General features: G+C 32.3%; 2 protein-coding genes across 2 annotated transcripts in view; both read right to left on the reverse strand.

Moving 5' to 3' along the window:
• Nucleotides 1-3,718: 3,718 nt before the first annotated feature.
• LOC140044228 (hepatic lectin-like) lies at nucleotides 3,719-5,689 on the reverse strand. Its single transcript, XM_072088705.1, has 3 exons — nucleotides 5,623-5,689; nucleotides 4,686-4,934; nucleotides 3,719-3,870 (listed from the first exon to the last, which is right to left on the reverse strand). Exons 1-3 carry the CDS (start codon nucleotides 5,687-5,689, stop codon nucleotides 3,719-3,721), a joined length of 468 nt encoding a protein of 155 aa, XP_071944806.1.
• Nucleotides 5,690-6,713: 1,024 nt separating this feature from the next.
• LOC140044229 (uncharacterized) overlaps nucleotides 6,714-20,222 on the reverse strand; it is a 66,227-nt gene continuing 52,718 nt past the window's right edge. Inside the window, exons 18-23 of the mRNA XM_072088706.1 lie at nucleotides 19,384-19,503; nucleotides 17,825-17,909; nucleotides 17,114-17,357; nucleotides 16,987-17,020; nucleotides 14,531-14,768; nucleotides 6,714-13,912 (exon numbers count right to left, since the gene is read on the reverse strand). Of these exons, the coding sequence (XP_071944807.1) occupies nucleotides 7,893-13,912; nucleotides 14,531-14,768; nucleotides 16,987-17,020; nucleotides 17,114-17,357; nucleotides 17,825-17,909; nucleotides 19,384-19,503 (6,741 nt within the window). The 3' untranslated portion in view covers nucleotides 6,714-7,892. The remainder of the gene's footprint in view (nucleotides 13,913-14,530; nucleotides 14,769-16,986; nucleotides 17,021-17,113; nucleotides 17,358-17,824; nucleotides 17,910-19,383; nucleotides 19,504-20,222) is intronic.

Consider the following 20,222-nt stretch of genomic DNA (forward strand, 5'->3'; position numbering starts at 1 on the left):
CTTTCAAATAAGAATTATTGTGATAATAATATTAATAAAAATGATAATAATTATAATACTAAAATAGGGTATCTACTACAACAGTACAGTTGACTAGAAGAGGCCCTTTTAAAAACAACACAAAATTAACTAGCTCTTATATTATTGATTATCTTTGAGATATCATTTTAACTTGGTTTTAAAATCAGAATAAGATATGTTGCATATAAAACAACACATATTCCAACCATGTTCTTCATTTCAAGTGAATAAGAAGACATACAGAAAATAATATAAACTTGTTTGTTATATTGTTATTGTACTGGAAGATCTACAATTATTCATACGTAATGTTACTTCTGGACCAGAGATTGAATAAATGAATGAATGAATAAATAAATGAAAATTAATACTCTTTATGAAAAAATACGCGAATGTAGGCCTAATACTCAGACATAACCGCTGGGTTTGTTAGAAATTTCGATAGAGTGATAAATTGTGATAGGGAAGAAAAACTTCACTTCAGGATTTCAGTGCCACGATGGACATGATTTACAAAAAACAAGTTAACTATGCTATTTTAAAGCCTTTCTATCACTCGTAGCCAAATGTGTAAGAAAGGTGTACTGTATCACATAATTGGTCTTATACTGGGCTTAGAAGTGGTCGATAATATGCTTGCGCTTACAAAAAATAGTTCACTCTTCTTTTACACGGTATTACTAATTTAGTTTCAGATAGATTCAGATAATATTTATTTAGATAATAATGAATGAATATATACAAAATAGAAAAAAAGATATTAAAGTGAACAAAGATAAAGCAGTAATTGGTAGTCGGTAGAAGTTAAAAACTTGTCTCGTAGGGACCCACAACAAAACACATTACTAAAAAAAATAAAAATAAACCTAGAATATATAATTATATAATTTAGGATAAAAAATTACAGTATAATAACATAACTAACATCTTCTTTATCAAAATTATTTAAATTATATTTCAATAGTTTCATGATATAAATGAAATAAATACCGATATTGGTAAATGAAAAAAATATGTATACATATAATTTATGTATATATATAGTATACTATATATACATTATAGATTAAAGATTGCAATAATAAACAACAACTAATATTTTGTGTAAACATAAATAGTATATGAGTATAAATAATGATAATAAGCATATTAACTAAGCAGTATAATATTTAGATATATAATGATTCTTTAACTTTTTTCGGAAAGTAAATAATGATATTGACGTTTTGATATTTGGCGGGATATGATTCCACAAATTAGGACCTGATATAGTTATAAAAAATTTAGTTTTAGTAAGTCTAGCAAAAGGAATGTTTAAATGAGAAGTTCTTAAATTGTAATTGTGAAATTTGGTACGTTTACAGAGCATATCAATCATAGAAATAGGAAGTTGGTTTTTAAAATAATTAAACATAAAACTGGCAACTTGAACATTGTGGATATCCGTTAATTTTAATATACCAAGACGTTTAAAAAGGGGTTCAGATGAGGTTCTATATGGTGAAAAAGTAATAATTCTAGCTGCACGTTTTTGTAATTTAGTTAATCTAGCAATATTAGAAGAGCAATCTGCAGCCCAAATAATGTTACAATACTGGAAATAAGGAAGTACAAGTGTGTTATAAAGAGAAATTAAAATATTTAGAGGGAAGAAGTGCTTAAGTCTGTTAATAATACTAATAGATCTTGATATTTTTTTCGAAACGTAATTTTGATGACTGGTCCATTTAAGGTTTTCATGAATATATACACCTAAAAAAAGTGTTTCAGTTTTACGTTCAATTTGAATTCCGTCAAGAAGTATATTTAGGTTATCAACTTTTAGTTTACGTTGAGAATTGTGAAAAATTAAATAATTTGTTTTAAGAGTATTAATAAGTAATTTGTTTTAAATAAACCAGTCACAAAATTTTGTTAATTCATCATTGAATGTAGTAAATAATAAATCAATATTGGAATTAGAGTAAAATAAGGTGGTGTCGTCGGTTAAGGATATTACTTGCATTTTGTTAATGACATTAGCCAGATCATTAACATAAATAAGGAAGAGCAATGGCCCAAGCACAGATCTCTGTGGCACTCCGCAAGTAATATCCATCGTCGACGATGTACAAGATCTTAATGCAACATATTGTTTTCTATCTTTCAAATAACTATTAAACCAATTCAATGAAATACCTCTAATTCCATAGCACTCAAGTTTTTTAATTAAATTATCGTGATTAATAACATCGAAGGCCTTTGAAAGATCAATAAATAAACTTAATACATTTTCTTTTGATTCAAATGAATTTGTAATCTATATATAAATTTACGTAAGGGCAAAATTCGGTAAATCGCGCCTAACTTGTTGGTTCGTACTTTCGGTACTGATTTTAACCACCTGATGTAACCCTGTTTACTAATTAAATTAAGTTAGATAATTAGTTATTGACGATTAAAACGAATTTAGGTTCAACGATTTGCCCCAGATAGGGGTGTTTTCCGATCGTGGTATACACTGTCTAATGGATGTCCATCTTGAAAAATACCCGCCACAAAAATGCGAGGAGGCTTCGCATTTTCCTATCTCCTCCTACGATAATTGTTTTTAATAGCTGAAAACCGGTTGAACAGCTCGAGTACAGTATCATAATGTTGAAGACAGGCCGATTTTCTTAAAAAATACTATTTTGATAGATTTAATATACGTTTATACAAATGTATTGATTTGCGATGAATGGAACATTCAAATCTCTGTGTCGTTCCACAAGTGTCTATTCCCTCAGGCGTCGTAAAGGAAAGTACTGTATACTCATAACAGAAATTCGATCCATTTTTTTTTCAATCTGTGCTGCAGAGGTTGGATATAATTTTTTTTCACAAATTGTTTAACATTATATATAAACACACGTCGTAGTGTATCGTTACATGTACTGTACTATTTCAATCGACTACGACGGTGATAGTTTCAACAAAGTATTACATCGCAATGTTTTACTGTGTTTAGTGGTATATTATTTGTAAAACATGTTAATTAATATTTCGTTACAAAATAAAGAATATATTTAAAAATTGTTCCTCTTTGCACCCATCCTCTTCCCCATCTCTCAACCATAATGTTACATACAAAACACAAATTAAGTTTGTTTAAATTTGACTTAAACAATTGGTCTCATTTTTTGACAACTTTCTCTTTCGGAAGCAATTCCCAGTGTGCTAATTTTAGTTGAGTACATAAATCACAGTGTCTATTTAATCGTTCCTGTAAACGACATATATTATTGTCCTGCATTATTGTACATTTGAAATCGCCAGTTTTTTAACGCTGAAATTACTGTGTATTCGAGAACCATCTGTGGGCACGACCTAGATGGTACGCGAGCGAAGCGAGCGTACCATCTAGTATTATTAATAAGATCTAAAACGGCTTGGGATGTAGAGTGATTTTTTCGAAAACCATATTGCCGTTTATTAAGTATATCAAATTTTATGAGATAATCAGAAAGTTTAGAATACATGAGTTTTTCAATAATTTTGGAAAAGACTGCAAGTAGTGATATTGGCCGGTAATTAGATAATTGACTTCGTTCACCTTCCTTGAAAATGGGCACAACATTAACTAGTTTTAAGTGTGTTGAAAAAGTGCCAGATAAAAAAGATGAATTTATACAATGGGTAAGTTGGTGGATGATTAAGGGAGATACAGATTTTAAGTTTACCAACTTTTTTCACAAACGTATGTCAAATTCAACGTGCAGAAGTTGTCTCTCCATCCTGGTTGATTATTTGTGCTTATATTGAACAAGGCACAATCTGCATCTTTTACGGCATCAAGCCCTTTATCGTCTGGTTGACTTGCTATCCAATCTACAAATAGGTAAAACAATATTGTTTCTAATGTTAACTAACATACAACACACCATAAGGAACTTATACTCAAGTATTGTACGTATAGGACCAGTTGGTAAGACCAATCTTCCGTATAAATAATCATCAGAATTTTTAAATCTTAAAAGATTCTGGAAAAAGGAAGTATATATATCTCGATCTCAAATGTTGTGGACCCAAAGCGACTTTCTTTCCAATCCTTAGTGGATGCATATTTTACCACTAGAGCTGAATTTTGACGTCTACCGACGACCTGGCTACGGGTACGGCTTTGGCCTACTTTTAAAATGTTAAAAAAAAAAAAGCAGGATAATATATATTGATAATAATCAATTTAATAAGGGCGTATTGAAAATCATATTGAAAAGAGTCACTTATTATTTAATTATGCTTAATTACGAAATAAAAACATGAACATTTTTATTTTGTGTTTGTGTATTTTGTAGTAGTGTGCATCGTATCAATGTTGTTGTTAACTTGTAATATTGGATTTTCAAAGACACGTTTAAATGATTCGGTGTTTTTGCCGTTTCCATTTATTATAATTCATGATATTATGATTTACATTTTGTAATTTCACAAAAAATAATGCAATAACATGTGTGCTAATTTTAATTTGAATCGAACGAAATAAATGCTTTATTGATTATGTCTAATGACGGGGAACACGAACATTAATCAGTCCTCGGGGATCTATAACGTTTACAATCCTCGAAACGGTAGTCATATGATGCCATTTCGACCAATAACCTTCATTTATTTACATAGGCTATATATTATATACAATCTATTACCAACAAAAGTAGAGTTTTCCGATTCTATTGTCCAACGCCAATCACTCTCATACAGTCTGTCGCTATAGCCAATCCATATATTATCAGGACAGTTTGAACGAATAAACTCGTTTTCTTCGTTAGATGAAATTGTTACCAGTGTAGCGTCGTGTTCCTCGCAGCTTGTAAGAGCTTCAATCCAACTCAGTTTAGATTCAAAAAATCTGTAGCAGCTGTGATTATAATAGCTCCACCTGTCTTGGCAAAGGGCTAACAAATAAATATTAATTAAAAGTATATTGGAGGCTAGAATTGTAATTTAAAAAAAAAAATGAGCGAAATTGCAAAATGCAGAGAGGAATTGCAGTGGGCGCGTAAGTTTACATTTCAGTCCATGAAGATACAGTATCTCAAGATTTTGTGACGTCATTAAATTTTCATGAAAAATCAATAAACAAACAGAATTAGAAAGTGCGAGTTATTTTTAGCGCTATCGTGCAATAGATACAAACGAACATACAAAGAAAATAATACACCGAGGCTACATGGTAAATAGTTTTTAAAATGTATCATTCTTCTTTGTTAAAGATGGCCCAGGGTGTCCGAGCAGCTGTAAAATGAGATGCCTTCTTTTAATTTAAAAATAAAATTATCCCCATAGTGTCAAGCGAGCAATAAAAATCTGTTCATAGAACTAATTAAAGTTATCCAAAAGCGGCGTGATCATTTCTATTACCAACGACGAATATATAAAGAATTGTTAGAAAGAAACTACATTAATAGGATACTTAGCATCGAACTGGAGGAAGATGGAAATGGTAGTTGAAATGCTAACTATGATACTGATTAAAATTGTCATGTGACAATCAGGTGAACATATTGGTTCTAAATTGTGATACCCAACTATGACTTAGGCATACCAGCAATATTTCAAACTTGGTTAAAGTTAAAAACTTACCAATGGTCAAAGTACTCAAAAACGGTGAAAGCATGAGAGCCAACGACAACATTAAAACCCCTTCCATCTTTGAAGCGTACACGTACGATACAAGCAATGTATTTGATATGATGATGACTTAAAAGCTGGTGAAGTATCAAGTATTATTTTATCTAATATTTATCGACAATTTATATCAAATTAAAGGTATAATTGACAGAAATATACAATAAATGTTGTCATTAGATTATTAAATAATTCAATAAACATATCTATTCACAGTGATGATGCGTAACATAATATGAAATGACCATTTAATTTTTATCTCGAGATCATTATGAGGGGATGGACTTGATTGCTTCTGTCAATCAATATTTTAGCGACGCTTTTTCACAATCATTTTATAGAAGGCAAAAAAATCATTTTTAAATTGTTGTACCTCAGATCCCTTCCACAAAAAATATTTTAATATTTTTTTTTTGGAATCTGAAGCACAACATAATTACACATTTTTACATTTTAATCTGATGATTAAGAATGCAATGTAAAATCCCAAAATAATAATAATAATAATAGGAGTATTTGAAAATTACTTGGAAATCCAAAAAGAAAAATAATGGGAAAATTGAAAATTACTGAAAAATCCTGAAATAATAATATAGTGAAATTTGAAAAGAAAAGAATTTGAAAATTCGACAACAATATTATAAAAATTACAGTAGAATTATAAAAAATTACTGTAATATCCGAAAACAATAAAATATACCGTAGTGAAATTTGAACTTAATTGGAAAATCCGAAATAAAATTTAGAGGAATTTGAACATTATTGGAAAATCCGAAAATAATATTGGGTAATTGAATATTACTGGGAAATCCAAAATAATAATCTGTATAGAGGAATTTGAACATAATTGGGAAATCCGAAATAATAATATAGGAGAATTCGAATATTATTGGGAAACCCAAAAGTAATATTGTGTAGTTGAATATTACTGGAAAAATCCAAAATAATTATATAGGACTTTGAAAATTACTTTTTCCCAATAAAAAAAATCTGAAACTACATATTATAAGTAAAACGTACATATTTATTAATATCTTCAAGGGACCATATGGCTTAATATTCACAAACTATTTACAACTAAAATTAGCATTTGCATTTTGACACAATTTAAGATAGTACAATGCACACACTAAGATTTAAAAATGTTAATTGTTTGAATTTAAATGAGGCAAATTTTAGATGTTTAAAAAATGGGAAAATTATTATTTTTACTATCGCCTCAAGTTATTTGAGTTTGAAATAATCTGCCGTATGAATACATTGATGTATCGCAAAAGTGTTTTGTTTAAAGAAAGTAGAAGAAATTATGCTGCTGTGATTCAATCATAAAAAACGGCATTAATTCGATCATTTACGGTACTGTATTAACATAACAGAAATAACTATAACGCTTGGTTCCCATTGGGATGCAACGCATAACATAAGTGCACCGCGAGCAGTTTGACCAATCACGACGAAATGGATCATATGAACTGTCGCTTGCGATTGGTCAACTCGCTTACAATGCGTCCAAGTGGGAACTACTTTTAAGTTTGACTAATACTCATAACTATTATTAATAATATTTACAACAAGAAAGCAATAGTAATTTTACAAATTATTAACAATGTAATAATACTACTATAATATATTTGATTGCACATTTTACTTATCTAGTTTATTGCTGTTTTAACGCGTAGAGTGATTTATTCACAATTAAATTAAAACACAAAGTTAATTCAGTAGTTTACGATTTACTCAAACCCTATTTGCATTTGATATACAGTATTGTATGCCAAATTGGCCGATACAATACATATTTTAGAAAACTATAACAAAACATCCAGCAAGCAGAAATCTACAAATTACTGCGCATGCCCACACGGGTAGGTTTAGAGTAGGTATAATGATTACAAAACAATGTATACATACAGCCTGTTTTTTTTATATTTGTTTGCCAAGTCAAGCCACACTTATAAAATGTGTTAATTGATTCAATTCAACTTATAAGCGGTGTTAATACATACATATCTTCACTATGTAAATCTGTTTAAAAAAATGCAAACTATTAAACGATAAACATACATGCTGTAGAACGTGAGTTCAAAAGGTAAAATTAATTTCACTAATTCTTAATGTATACCATTGTTAAATACATTTTCTCTATTAATAATTATAAACTAAAATTATACACTACACTGAGTATCAGAAATATTAAATTGCGCGGAAATCACTGTAAAAAACTTTTAAATATTAAGTGAAAAGTAGAGCGATGATGAGTTTTCCAACCCTGTTGGAGTTACGAATGGCATGCTAGTGGATCTGTGTTTTGGTTGTAGTGGTTCACTATGACCAGACGACGGTTTGCATTCATTCCATCTATCCCCGTGTTCATAATAGAAAGACGAAGGCCTACTATGCATGCCTGCTTGTGAGGGTTTGTCTACTCCATAATGAACTTGAAGAGAAGAAGGCCTAGCCTGTAAATGTTGTTGGTGTCGGTCTGTGTTTCTTAAGACAACATGGTCTTTAAAAGTTTGAATTAATTCTTCGTTTTTCTTTGATTGCTGATTATTATCAGAGCTTTCAGATCCTTGGCCAGAACTATCATCGTCACTTCTTTTCCCCTTTTTTCTGAAGACGTGTTTCAACCCATTCTTTAGGTTACTAATTCGTATACCTTCTTTTTTATGTGAAATCAGGTCAGTTCTTATGTGTTGACCATCATGGTTTGATTGTTGAATTCCTGTATCTTTAAATATGTCCCGCACTGGCAAGCTGTTTTGGTAGCCATTTTCTGGTTGTCGATTATGCATTTGTTGTTTATTTGGGATCGCGGTAAATTTACTGTTAAAGTTTCCTGCAGAATAGCGGTGTAGTCGTCGAACACCAGGTAACGTATTCCTTTTTCCGTCACCGCTCCTTGATGATGAACAGTCTGAATCTGTCCACTTGAATTTATCGTCTGGACTTACGACGTCAAAAGGAGGCGATACCGTCTTTTGTGGATGCCCTTGTTCAGCATCACGTTGCCTGTTGTGACTATACTGCGAGGGTGTGGCGTCTCTTCGTATAACTCCTCTTCTGACGTCATTCCGATCAAATTCAGTCAGGTATGTGATGTCTGTAGTTGACGATGGTATGCTCATATTGCTTGAGGAAGAACTATGATGTCTGAGATGGTCTTCACTATGAATTGGTTTCCAGAACTCTGACGTTTCCATTTCTCTGTAATTCATTTGGTACCTTGATAACGTATGTATATCGTCTGCTGAAAAACGTGTTCCATTGCTGTTTCTGTGGTCATATTCTGTGTCCCTTGTGATAGGAATATTCTTTTGATCCACATAAGTAGAATTCCCAAACTGTTCTGTCTTGAATTGATTCTTTTGTGTTATTTCATGCGTTCCAATATCGGCATACTCCTTAATCTGGACACCATCTACCATTTCTGTGTATCCATTGTACGAAGTATTTGGAGAAGCATATATAACTGTCTGACGACTCTTCTGTTTGTCGTCTTCCAAAGTATTGTGTTGTTCAGCAGGTAACCCACATTCATTCCGCTCAGCCCACTTATCAAGAATTGCCTGATAAGACTGTTTTCCAACCAATCGTTCAATAATACTAAACTGTTCTCCGTTACCATTCGATAGTTCATCCGACGGTAGTGAATCGGAACTTTCTTCACCAGGAACATCAAAACGAACAGACTTCGTCCGCTTCATTCCAGAATGCGATTTAGATCGATACAGCATTATACTAGATCTTGTATTCTCCGGTTGGCTTACACTGCGGACAAGTTGAGGTCTGGGTGGGGTTTCTTCATCATAATCAGAATCATTAAGAAACACTGAATCATTGTCGTCGTTTAAACTCGGCGTTGATGAGTACTGCTTCGACATACCACGTTTTTCAAGGTGATCTTTATAACTTGGTAAACATTTTGTTAATTCAACGGGTGTAGTTCGCATCTGACTATGGTTTGGTGTGGAATTATCCAATGTGACTTCTGATTCGTCATTTTGATGTAGTATTGCTTTATGGACAGCCATATTTTCATTCGTATACCATCGTTTGATACCACAAGTATCAGGTGTAACATGATGTTTTGTAGTGGATGGAGAAATCGTGTGATCATAACTGGCTGTCAGGGATGCAGATAGCTTTATCGATTTCTTTGATGATTGCACTTGACCCGTTATTGTTGTATTCTGATTGTTTTCTTGTTTAGATTGTTGATTCAACGACGCCATATTCTCATACAATGACGCCGTATTTTCATTACTCCTTTCAGGTACTTGGCTACCGGATTCTGACGAAGTGAAACCCGTGTTCTTAATTTTCTCGGTAGTTAGAGATTCTGATCCAATTGCACTTAAATTCCACTGTCGCATTTCAGACAATACTCGTCTACATGATCTAGTAGGTGTTGACGTCATCTTCATTTCCACACTCAAATCTTGACTGCTCTCGTGACTGACAACTGATGCATCTCTATGTTTCGGCATAAATGAATTACTATCATTTCGCTGTGCATTTACTGGTGTATAAGTCTCGTGTTTGTCGACACCGGGACTTGTTGCTTGATCTACCATTTTTGGATTGTGAACATTTACAGCATCAGGTGGTTTAGCGAATGGGTAATCATGAGGATAGAGATTGTCTGTACGTGCATATTCTTTAAAATAATGACGATTACGAGGAAATGCAACATAATCTATGTTGCTCCTTAATGGTTTGTTTTCCAATAAAAACTCTTCAGACTCATTCAACCGTTGACAATGATATTGATACTGCGGAAGTCCTGTGGAATTCAAGTCTTGGCGTGGAAACGATGGAGTATTTTTGTCCATAATATGTTCTAGCGAACTTTTGACGCGTCTGTTACTATGGTTAACGCGCTGCATATTTGTTACGTGATGTTCATTCCTTGCGTGATCTTGTGTAGGTAGTTGTTCATTGCTAACGCGTTGTGAACTTCTCGACTGCAACCATGTCTTACGATTATGAATTCGAGCATCACTCAATCGAAGCAGAGCTGCCGACTCTCTGTCGTCGTTAGAAGTTGGCATATTTACAGGACGCCTTGATCCAGCACATTTACCTGAATAAGCTAAATCATCACCAAATCTGGCCTTATTGTGTGTTCCGTTAATGTGATCTTCACGAGCCATACCATTATCCAAATTATCCATGTTGTGTTCTTTTCTAACTGCTGTTGGTGAAGTGACATTTGCCATAACATTAATGATTTGTTTACTTCTTTCTCTAAGTGCCAATGCACAGACGTCGTCGGTATGCGTGTCTTTTTCAATTTGATTGTGATAAAAACGATGAGAAGGAACAGTGAGGTCACTTTTTCCCAATGAACTAAAAATTGGTCTGTTAGTAGACCTATTTCTTGAATCATTTAAGTCGTACATCATACCAGGTTCAAGATTAAGTGATTCCAGAAACATCTTTTCAAGATCAACATCTATAGGTCTAGGTCTGTGAGCTTTAATATTGGTTAACATCATGCTCTGTGTCATTTGTAACCTTTTCTCTTTCACATCTGGTAGCTCCTCGTAGATATTCTCTAACAGATGGGCAGATTTGATCATTCCTTGTTCTGTATGAGAGTCAAGCCTTATTTCTGAGCCATCAATAAGCGGTAGCCTGTGACCTTGTTCATTAAACCTCAATGACACATAATCTCCATAGTCGATATTTAAACCTGAAGACTCTTGTGACTTTAGTAATTCACCGAGTTTAAATTCCTGAGAGGAAACCTTTTGTGGTTGTATCATCGATTCATCAACCAACCCCACTATATCACTGTTTTCATATATAGGTTGGTTATCTTCTTCAATGGTGTGATTGGAGAGTAAGTCTGGCATCTGGTGAAGCTGGATATAGTCTGTATCAGGATTATGGTTAATCAATTCCTTTTTGGAAGTATTAGACATGTTGTAATTTTCAGTACCAGGTATAGAGAGATTTTGGTCATATCGTTCGTTTCCTAGATTCTGTTCAAAATTAACTATTCTTTCTGCTGATGCATTTAATATACTGTTTTCATTTTCATCTTTTAATAGTGGAACTTCTCTTACAAATGAATGACTATTAACAATATTTTCATTTGTTGCTTCATCTTGTTCTAACAACTTTTCTAATTCTTTCCGCTTAATCTTATTCTTTGACGTTTTCTTCCCTTTTCTTCTAGCATCATGTTTTCGTTTCTTTTGTGCCTGATGTAACCGGTTAAGAAAGCACTTCTTGTAGAAATTGTATTCCTCTGGGTCAAATATATCTTTAATCTTCAATTCACCTATTTCTATTGTTTCCTCAGAAGAAGCACCCATAGCTTCTGATTTCTTTCCAAAGTCTTCTAAAGTAATATCTAAAATGGTCTTCTCAGAGGAACTGCTAGAGCTACTAGAGTCTAAAGAGTCGTGATCATCATCACTACTTTGCCAAAGGGGATCATCTTTAGTGACATCGATTGATATCATTGGCATTATTGCCACATTTGAGTCTACAATGAATGTTGGTTCTTTATGCTTAATAGAGGATGAACTTATTGGATTGTCACTTTGAGCACAAGGTACTGAATGAATTGGAAAGCTTCCATGTAAGTCTTTTCCATCCTTATCAGAAGAGGTGTCATCACTTCCCTCACATCCATCATTATTATTACTATTGTTAGAGTTCAAATTTATCACAGGATTTGACTTCTGTACATTGCTGGATAAGTCTTGTTCATCTGACATCATTAGTTCCTCACAAAGAGTTGATGACACTGAACTTGAAAACGGTACTTTAGATGAAGTTATGATACGATCTGACAAAGATCTCCTGAGCTTAACCCTTGGTGGGGTTAATAATTTAATACATGTTTGGTTGGTATCACAGAGAATCTCTGAACTAGCTGATGTCATTGACCTCCCGACCGTATACTCTGGCTGAAGTTTAGAATAATTTCTTGATCGAGAAAGTCTTTGTTTACGCGTTGGCACAAATCTCTGCATCATGTATTCTGGAATAGAGTTACTACTTGTGTTTATGGACGTTACATTGTAATGCCCTTCAAAATCAAGATCTCCAGTGATGGCACCTTCACTAAGAGATGCGCTTGGTATTGATGATTCTGAAGTGTTCAATTTTATACTATTATCAGAAGATGAATTATCGCTGTCATAATCAGAGCCACTGATATCACTAATGACATCATCACATTCCAAAGACATAAAGTCATTTCTAATTTTAGGGTTTTCTTGCTTTATGCTCTCTAAAGTATCAAATTCTCCATCATTATTGCAAGGTACACTGATACAACTTATAGTATCATCACATTGCTGCGAAAGTCCATCTTTTATACCTGAATTGGGATTTTCTATTATTTTAGCATTGCAAAAATAATCAAGTTTATTTCCAACATTTTTCTGACATGTCAAACTGTGCTCTTGATACACTTCTGAAGATTTTTTACAATTTTGTAACGATATATAAACTTTTGAAAATTCTGATAAATCTTCAAAGACAATGTCATCTGACACAGATTCCATATCACGATTCTTGCTGATGTCAGTAGAATCTTTACCTGAAAGAATATCAGGATGTAAAGATTGAGATCCTTGACATTCAATTTTATCAGCATTTAGTTCATCTTTTGGATGTTCAATTTGATCTAACAATTCAAAACTATGCGTGTTATCAAAGTACTGCATTCCTTCAGAAAAATTCCAGTCAGATCCTTCAGGATCTTCACGTTGTAAAGACTCAATTCCTTCGCTGCAAGTAGTATTAGAACCATAAATGAATGTATCAGATATATCACTAAGAAAAGAGAGTTCACCAAAAGATTCTGATGATGAAGATGATGATGAATCATCATCATTTGACAACATTAAATTGGAAGCAATAGAGTTCCTTTGGTATTGTTCAGACATATCTTGAAGAAGATTGTTCCACCAGGAACGCAAAGATTTCTCATCTGTTCCCGAGATTGGTAGATCCATTGGTCTTTGAAGCGGTACATACTGGTATAAGAGTCTACAAATAGAATCTCCACTGCTTTCATCATTTACAAGAATATTTAAAGTTCCTTCACGAATACAAGTAAGTAGAGTTGACACAGATATTGTTTCAAAGAGACACTGCAGTTGACTAATATCAACGCTTACACTTCCATCTTCTTCGAATCTCGTTGATAAATCCGATGCCATAATCTGCTCCAAAATGGTGTTGTTTGACACTGCAGTTTCATCATTATCTAACATGACTAAAAAGAAAATGAAAAAAATTACATTAAACCAGCAGAGTTAAAGTTACATTTTTATGATGACATCACAATCTCAGCTAAGGAATTTGTAAACAAAAATGCACTAAACACAAATACTTGGTTGTGGAAAATATTATTTGAATATAGAATGATTTAATATTTCAAAACTTAAACAGACTTTATTAATAAACTAACAAATAAAAAGTATTCATGCAGGCATTTGACGTATACAACATGCATATCACAAAACAGATCAAAATTGTAACAACACAACATTTAAACATAATATATATAATTTATTTTCAATATATTATTAATAATTCTGTAAATGTAAATAATTATACAACATAAATTTGAAATCAAAGATTATATACCTCAGATGATCCTGATAATGGAAGCAGAATTGTGAGAAAAAAAATAAGGAATCAAACCTTTGAACTATATCCATTTAAATAAAATGTAATTGCTAAACAGAAGTTTAGTAGAGAAAGATACAGTTTTTGTAGAATTATGTTTTTGTAAATTCTCCCACTGTGTTGCATCTTAGTGGAAATCAAGTTGTAGACATTAAAACTAGAAAAAATTAATAAAAAAAACAATAATATAATAAGAATATACCTTCTAAACACTTTGACTCCTTCGTTTGAAAATCTTCATCTTGTAAATTATCAAAGGCGCCACCAATTGGTTTTGGTCGATTGAAAATAGCGGAGATAGTATGTCGTCTTCTGGAGGAGAACATTCGGCCAAGAGATTGTTTTCGAGGTGTAGACAATTGAACTTGAGTTGCAGCGCCCTCAGCCGATTTGGATCGATTATACAGTTTAGTTTGCATGCTTTTCAGATGTTTAATACTCTAAAATTTAAGAAAATGTATTCAATAATTAATTGTTTTATATTTGAAAATTAACAAATAACAAGTAAAGATGAGAAAATATTTGAAATTGACCCAAACTATAATTGTATTTATTATATATTATTTTGGCTGATATGCTATTAATAATAACGTTAGTTTGGAACGGAGAATGCTTGGTGTAACAATAAGACCTACTTTAAGCAATTGCAAAAAAAAAAGTGAAGATGGGCAAGCCACTTTGCAAGACTCTATGACAATAGTTTGGTAACCAAAGATAAGGAAAAAGAAAAGACTGGCAAACCCAGAATGAGATTGAGAAAATTTCCTCAGGTCTTTAAATAACCCGAGCCCATATCAAAAGTACTGGTTGAGAATAGCAAAAGAGAGAAGCAAATGGAAAGATTTGAAGGAGCGATATGTTCTTCAGTGGACTTCCAAATCCTGAAGAAGAAGGAGGTTTATTCAGTAACCATCACATGAGACTGAAAGTATGTTAATGCTAGGTTTTTCAAAGTTGGTTGGCCAAAAAATAATTATTATTACTTATTTTATTAGTAAATGTAAAAATCAATTATTCTATTAATGCAGTACATACTGGTTTGGTAAATAATAATTTTCTCTGCAATTATTCTTTTGACTTATGCAACCAAAATAAAGGTAAACAAATGAGATTTTTCCAGTGGGTTATAAATCATGAGATGAGAGACTTTGGATTATTGGTGTTTGAGAGTCTTTGAATGTGTTGATGATTAAAGAAAATTAAAGCAATTTTTATTAAGATAAAATGAATGTTAAAACATGTTTCACTTATTTACGTTTGTTAAAAGCAGAATTAGACTTTTCCCAATAATTGCAAAACAAGTTCCAATTAATATTGCTGATTTCCATTAAAAAAAAATGTTTATACTTAAAGTAAAAAATTTTAAAATCAACTTTACAAAATGTCATAGTATTATTATACATACAAAGAAAATGAATAAACACTGTCTTGCATGTTTTTTTGCCAAGTTTTTTTTTAAATTTTCACATCAAACGAATATCTGCTATATATCACACCCATGGACACTACTAGTGAAAACCAAATGTCAAATCTCAAAGGAACACTAAAATAGTAAAAATGCAGTCTGTTGCACAGTGGTTTAACAACAATGACATGATAGCGCCCTACTTTACACTTTAATGGTTATTAAGGTGTTTGCCTTCAATAAAACAGCCGAGGCGAGAAGTTCAAATTATGATACGCTTCAAAAAATGTTCATGTATAAAAGTAACTTTAAAATATCTACAATCATGGTGTCCTACTTTTAGTAGTTGTAAATATGATCAACTTCTATAAAACTTCCAGGGTGAGAATTTCAAATCATTTTTACCAAAAATAGATGGGCATGAAATGATATATTTGATTTTCATACTCATATATTGCTTTTGGAATGTTCAGTTGTCTTCTGTATTAATATAACAGTAACAATATCAGATTGGTCTGTAGGCCTATACTTCCTTTAATTATTGATTATTAATTAATAGATTAAAAATATGAATATACCACAAAAGTCAATCAACAATTACTGTTAGTGTAATATATTGAAATACATTAATAAATTTTGTTGGTAAAAAGTCTATTGTAACAATTAGCATTTATTAATCATACACTTTTGGTTAATAATATTGTATACAAAAGACAAAACTAAAGACATTTTATTACCAATTGATACATTTTGTGATCAACTTTTTTTTGTACTGTACATCATTTTTCACATTTATACCATAAATTACCTTATTTTTGACAACAGCAAAGTTCTCATAAATAATGAGCTAGATAGATAACCAAGCAAGAGAAGTAAGATATAAATGAAGTTAAGTAATAGTAAATTTAATGATAAAATTAAAAGAAAATAAGTTAAAATAAAAGGATATAGCATTATGTCAAAGACAAGGTTTTAACATGTGGATTTGGTGGGTATAATGATACAGGAATCACTTTCGGCTAACTGCAACAGCAGTTGTTTTTAATGATTTCATGAATTGGTCAATATCTGGTATATTTCTCATATTCAGAAAATTTCAGTCAAAACTGCTACCTTATGACATCATTTTATGATATGTGCATATTCTAGGCGACTGACATGTCGACTGGCAAATTTGAGCACTTGTTCAGTGGCACTTTGACTTTCGCTCTCTGACATGAGTACGTATGACGTCATAACAACAAAAAGTTTACCAAAATCATGGCCGAGAATGGTCGCGATGATATTCTGAGAATGTAGTAAAGTGAATTTCAAATTCAAATTATATTTCCAAACTGTGAATTATTGATTTGTATTGGATATTCTAATACAGGTTATGACCTTAAATATTTTCTTACCCTCTCATCGAAGTCTGTAATGCTAATATTTACAAAGATTGTCGCCTGATCCAGCCCATCTAGGTGAATATGTCTGTAGCCTTGAGTTAGGCTAGACATTGGTAGTGTAGCCTGTCCAATGAAATCCCTGCCAATCGGGTCCTCATCCCATACAGCAAACCTTATCAATGCTAAGTCAATTGCTTGGATACCAAATTGCATAGTACTGTTCCAGATTGGTGAAAAACCTAGAAAAACATGAAAAATGAAGATTAATTAAATCAGACTATGAAAATATTATTTTGTACTTTTAATAAAGTTAATCCCTTTCTGCAAAGTGGCATATTCAACAACAAAAATAATTTTTATAAGCATATGATAACACTGGACTTAATTTGGTCAAGTTAACTGAGTAACAAGATAATTTGACAAAGAAAAGTCCAATCCGAACACTGGCATGACAACAATTCGGCTGGAGCATCCATCACAAGCCTTGGGATAATTATGTCCTGTCCATTTGTTATAGAGATCATCTGTTCAGGCCTATTCCTATTGCTTGTTCTTGGCAAGATTGTGGTTGATATGCCAAATAAATATATTAATATTATGTACAGCCATTTAAATTTCTATTTGTTTTTGTAATATTTCCTAATTTTTTTAGTATGCCTAATATAATTTGGCACATGGATTGCAAAATTTCAGAACTATATTTTACCATTATCTTGTATTGTCTTCGTAATCATCTTAGCTGTGTCACATGGAAGGCCAATGACCTCAACCTCAACAAATGGATCAATTATCTAATGAAGAAAAATAATACCACTTGATCAAATTTATATTTAAAAAAAACCAATTTTATATATAAAACAAAAGTTCTTGTACCTGACCTCTCAACAAAACTATGCTAACAACTGTTTTACATCATGCAGGTAACACAAGTGAAATGTAACTTCCTCAAACCTACACTTTCTGAACATTGGAACCTTTTGTAAAAGCAAGGCAATCAATAACAAGATGTTGTTAAGCTTAGTTAGGTCAAAGGTTTTATATATGGCTGCAACATGATCAGTTCCACGCCCCTAAACAGAAACCAGGAAATGATGTACTTGCTACTGTAACTATGAATGTGTCGCAGCCAATCCCAAGATCAAAGGAATGTTACAAGTTCCTATCCTGGCAAGGATCCTGTTGTTAGATTGCCTTGGTCTATGTAGAATTCAAATACACCAGGTTGTATTATGTTTTATAGAGAACTATAAACATATATTACATAGCCTATGTAAATACGCGAACGTGATTGGTTGAAACTGCATCACATGACTACCGCTGCGAAGATCGTAAATCGTATATATCCTCGAGAACGATGATATTGACTGAGTAATTTTCGCGTAATTATCGTGTCCCCTGTCATTAAACATACAAATTCTCGAGTACGATGATATTGACTGTGTAATTTTTGTGTGGCAACACTCGCGTTTGCCGATAAATAAACAAAAGTCATCTACTCGATCTTGAACTCGGGTGGAATTGTCACTCCATCGCAAGACAACACTTCAATCGCTGCGCCACGTAACTTGCTTGAAGAAATTAATCATCTAAACTATTTAAACTATGCATACATAGCGCCCTCATTTGTATTAGTCCACCCTAAATGTGATGAAACACCGTTTGTGATTGGTCAATACTCACGGTAGTAAACCTAGTAACTAGTACGCGCTGAACATCCGGTGATTCGGCTCCTCAAAGAGAAGAAGACGAATTGTTTATTCGCTGTTTTTTCGGCCTACCTGACTATAATATTATTATTAATAGGCTTATTGATGGAAATTCTTCTGTTAATTTAAACGACCTAGGCCTAAGTGAATATTTTATTGCTAAGGAATCATTAATTAGTAATTATCTGTATATTATTCTTCGCAAGGTAAGGTGTCTAGGCAGGCTTGTTTAAATACAATACAAATACTATATAGGAGGCCTAGCCTAGCTTCACCCAACCCAGCAGACTTGTTCTTGGCTATATAATATAACAGATATTGCCTTTTATATCGGTTAAATATAAGATTTGACATCCCCTCGGGAATGATATTAAGTTCTCGGGGAATATATATTTCCCTCAGCTGGCGCTTCGGGAAATATATATTCCCTCAAACATAATATCATTCCCTCGGGGATGTCAAATCATATATTTAACCTCTAAACAGTCAATATCTGTATAATACAAATCTCTCCTCTACATTTACATTGCAAAATATAATTATTAATAGGATATCATACCTCACCCCTCTCCCCCAGTAAACTTTGAGGTGGCTTAGGCAGTTGTTGTCCACTTATAACCTGTAACGTTAGTAGCTTTTTTTGCAGGGTCGAATGAGTTCCTTGACAGCTAGGATCAAACTCAGTCTCATCTATATTTTCAATTGACAAAAAAAAAAAAAATAAATATTGTGGTGATTACAGTAATAAGTGAGAAATGTCCCTTTCTTAACAATATTTATTAAAGTGATATGTTCACTATGGGCGAGGTTAGAAAACTTGAATTACCATTTATAAGTTTAATTAATAAATATGCCGACGTCGACGGGATGGTGCTTTTTACTCTATTTTTTATTTGTTTAAAGTTTGTGTTTTACATGTGTTACATATTTGCCTAATTTGGAGCAATTATTTTTAGTCAAACAAAAATATATGACTGATTTGATATTTCAAATTTGTTTTACAATGAACTTAATTGAAAACAAATACTTTTCTTTCTATAATAAAATCTCAATACGTTTTTACATTTTAATTGTTATCAGCAATCTTTTAAATCATATCAAATAATGTTTAAACTATGTTTATTTTTAAATAATAACAAGTAGGTTGAAACACACTTTTTAACACAAGATATTTTTAATGATATTTCATATTGTCATTAAACATTGATGTGAGCATATGAGACGCTGGATGAAAAGCTAAAAAACACAATGATTTTTTAACTTCTATTATGAAGCTTGGGGGATAATGTAACAGAGCTGTAGGGCCAATAATGCTCTGTGATCAAGTACTTTACCTGGCTTGGGAGACTCTATTATTTTAATACATATAATAATTATGCTAAAGTGTTATTATGAAAC

Source organism: Antedon mediterranea, chromosome 3 (assembly GCF_964355755.1).
Source record: "Antedon mediterranea chromosome 3, ecAntMedi1.1, whole genome shotgun sequence".
In the NCBI taxonomy this organism is placed as follows: domain Eukaryota; kingdom Metazoa; phylum Echinodermata; class Crinoidea; order Comatulida; family Antedonidae; genus Antedon; species Antedon mediterranea.

Excerpts from the sequence above, each read along its gene's own strand:
- LOC140044228 (XM_072088705.1), bottom strand. The coding sequence starts at position 5,689 with ATGGAAGGGGTTTTAATGTTGTCGTTGGCTCTCATGCTTTCACCGTTT. Across the intron at positions 4,935-5,622 it reads TTTGAGTACTTTGACCATTG|CCCTTTGCCAAGACAGGTGG; the intron begins GTAAGTTTTTAA and ends TTTATTTGTTAG. Across the intron at positions 3,871-4,685 it reads GGAAAACTCTACTTTTGTTG|ATTGGATAGCAAGTCAACCA; the intron begins GTAATAGATTGT and ends ACCTATTTGTAG.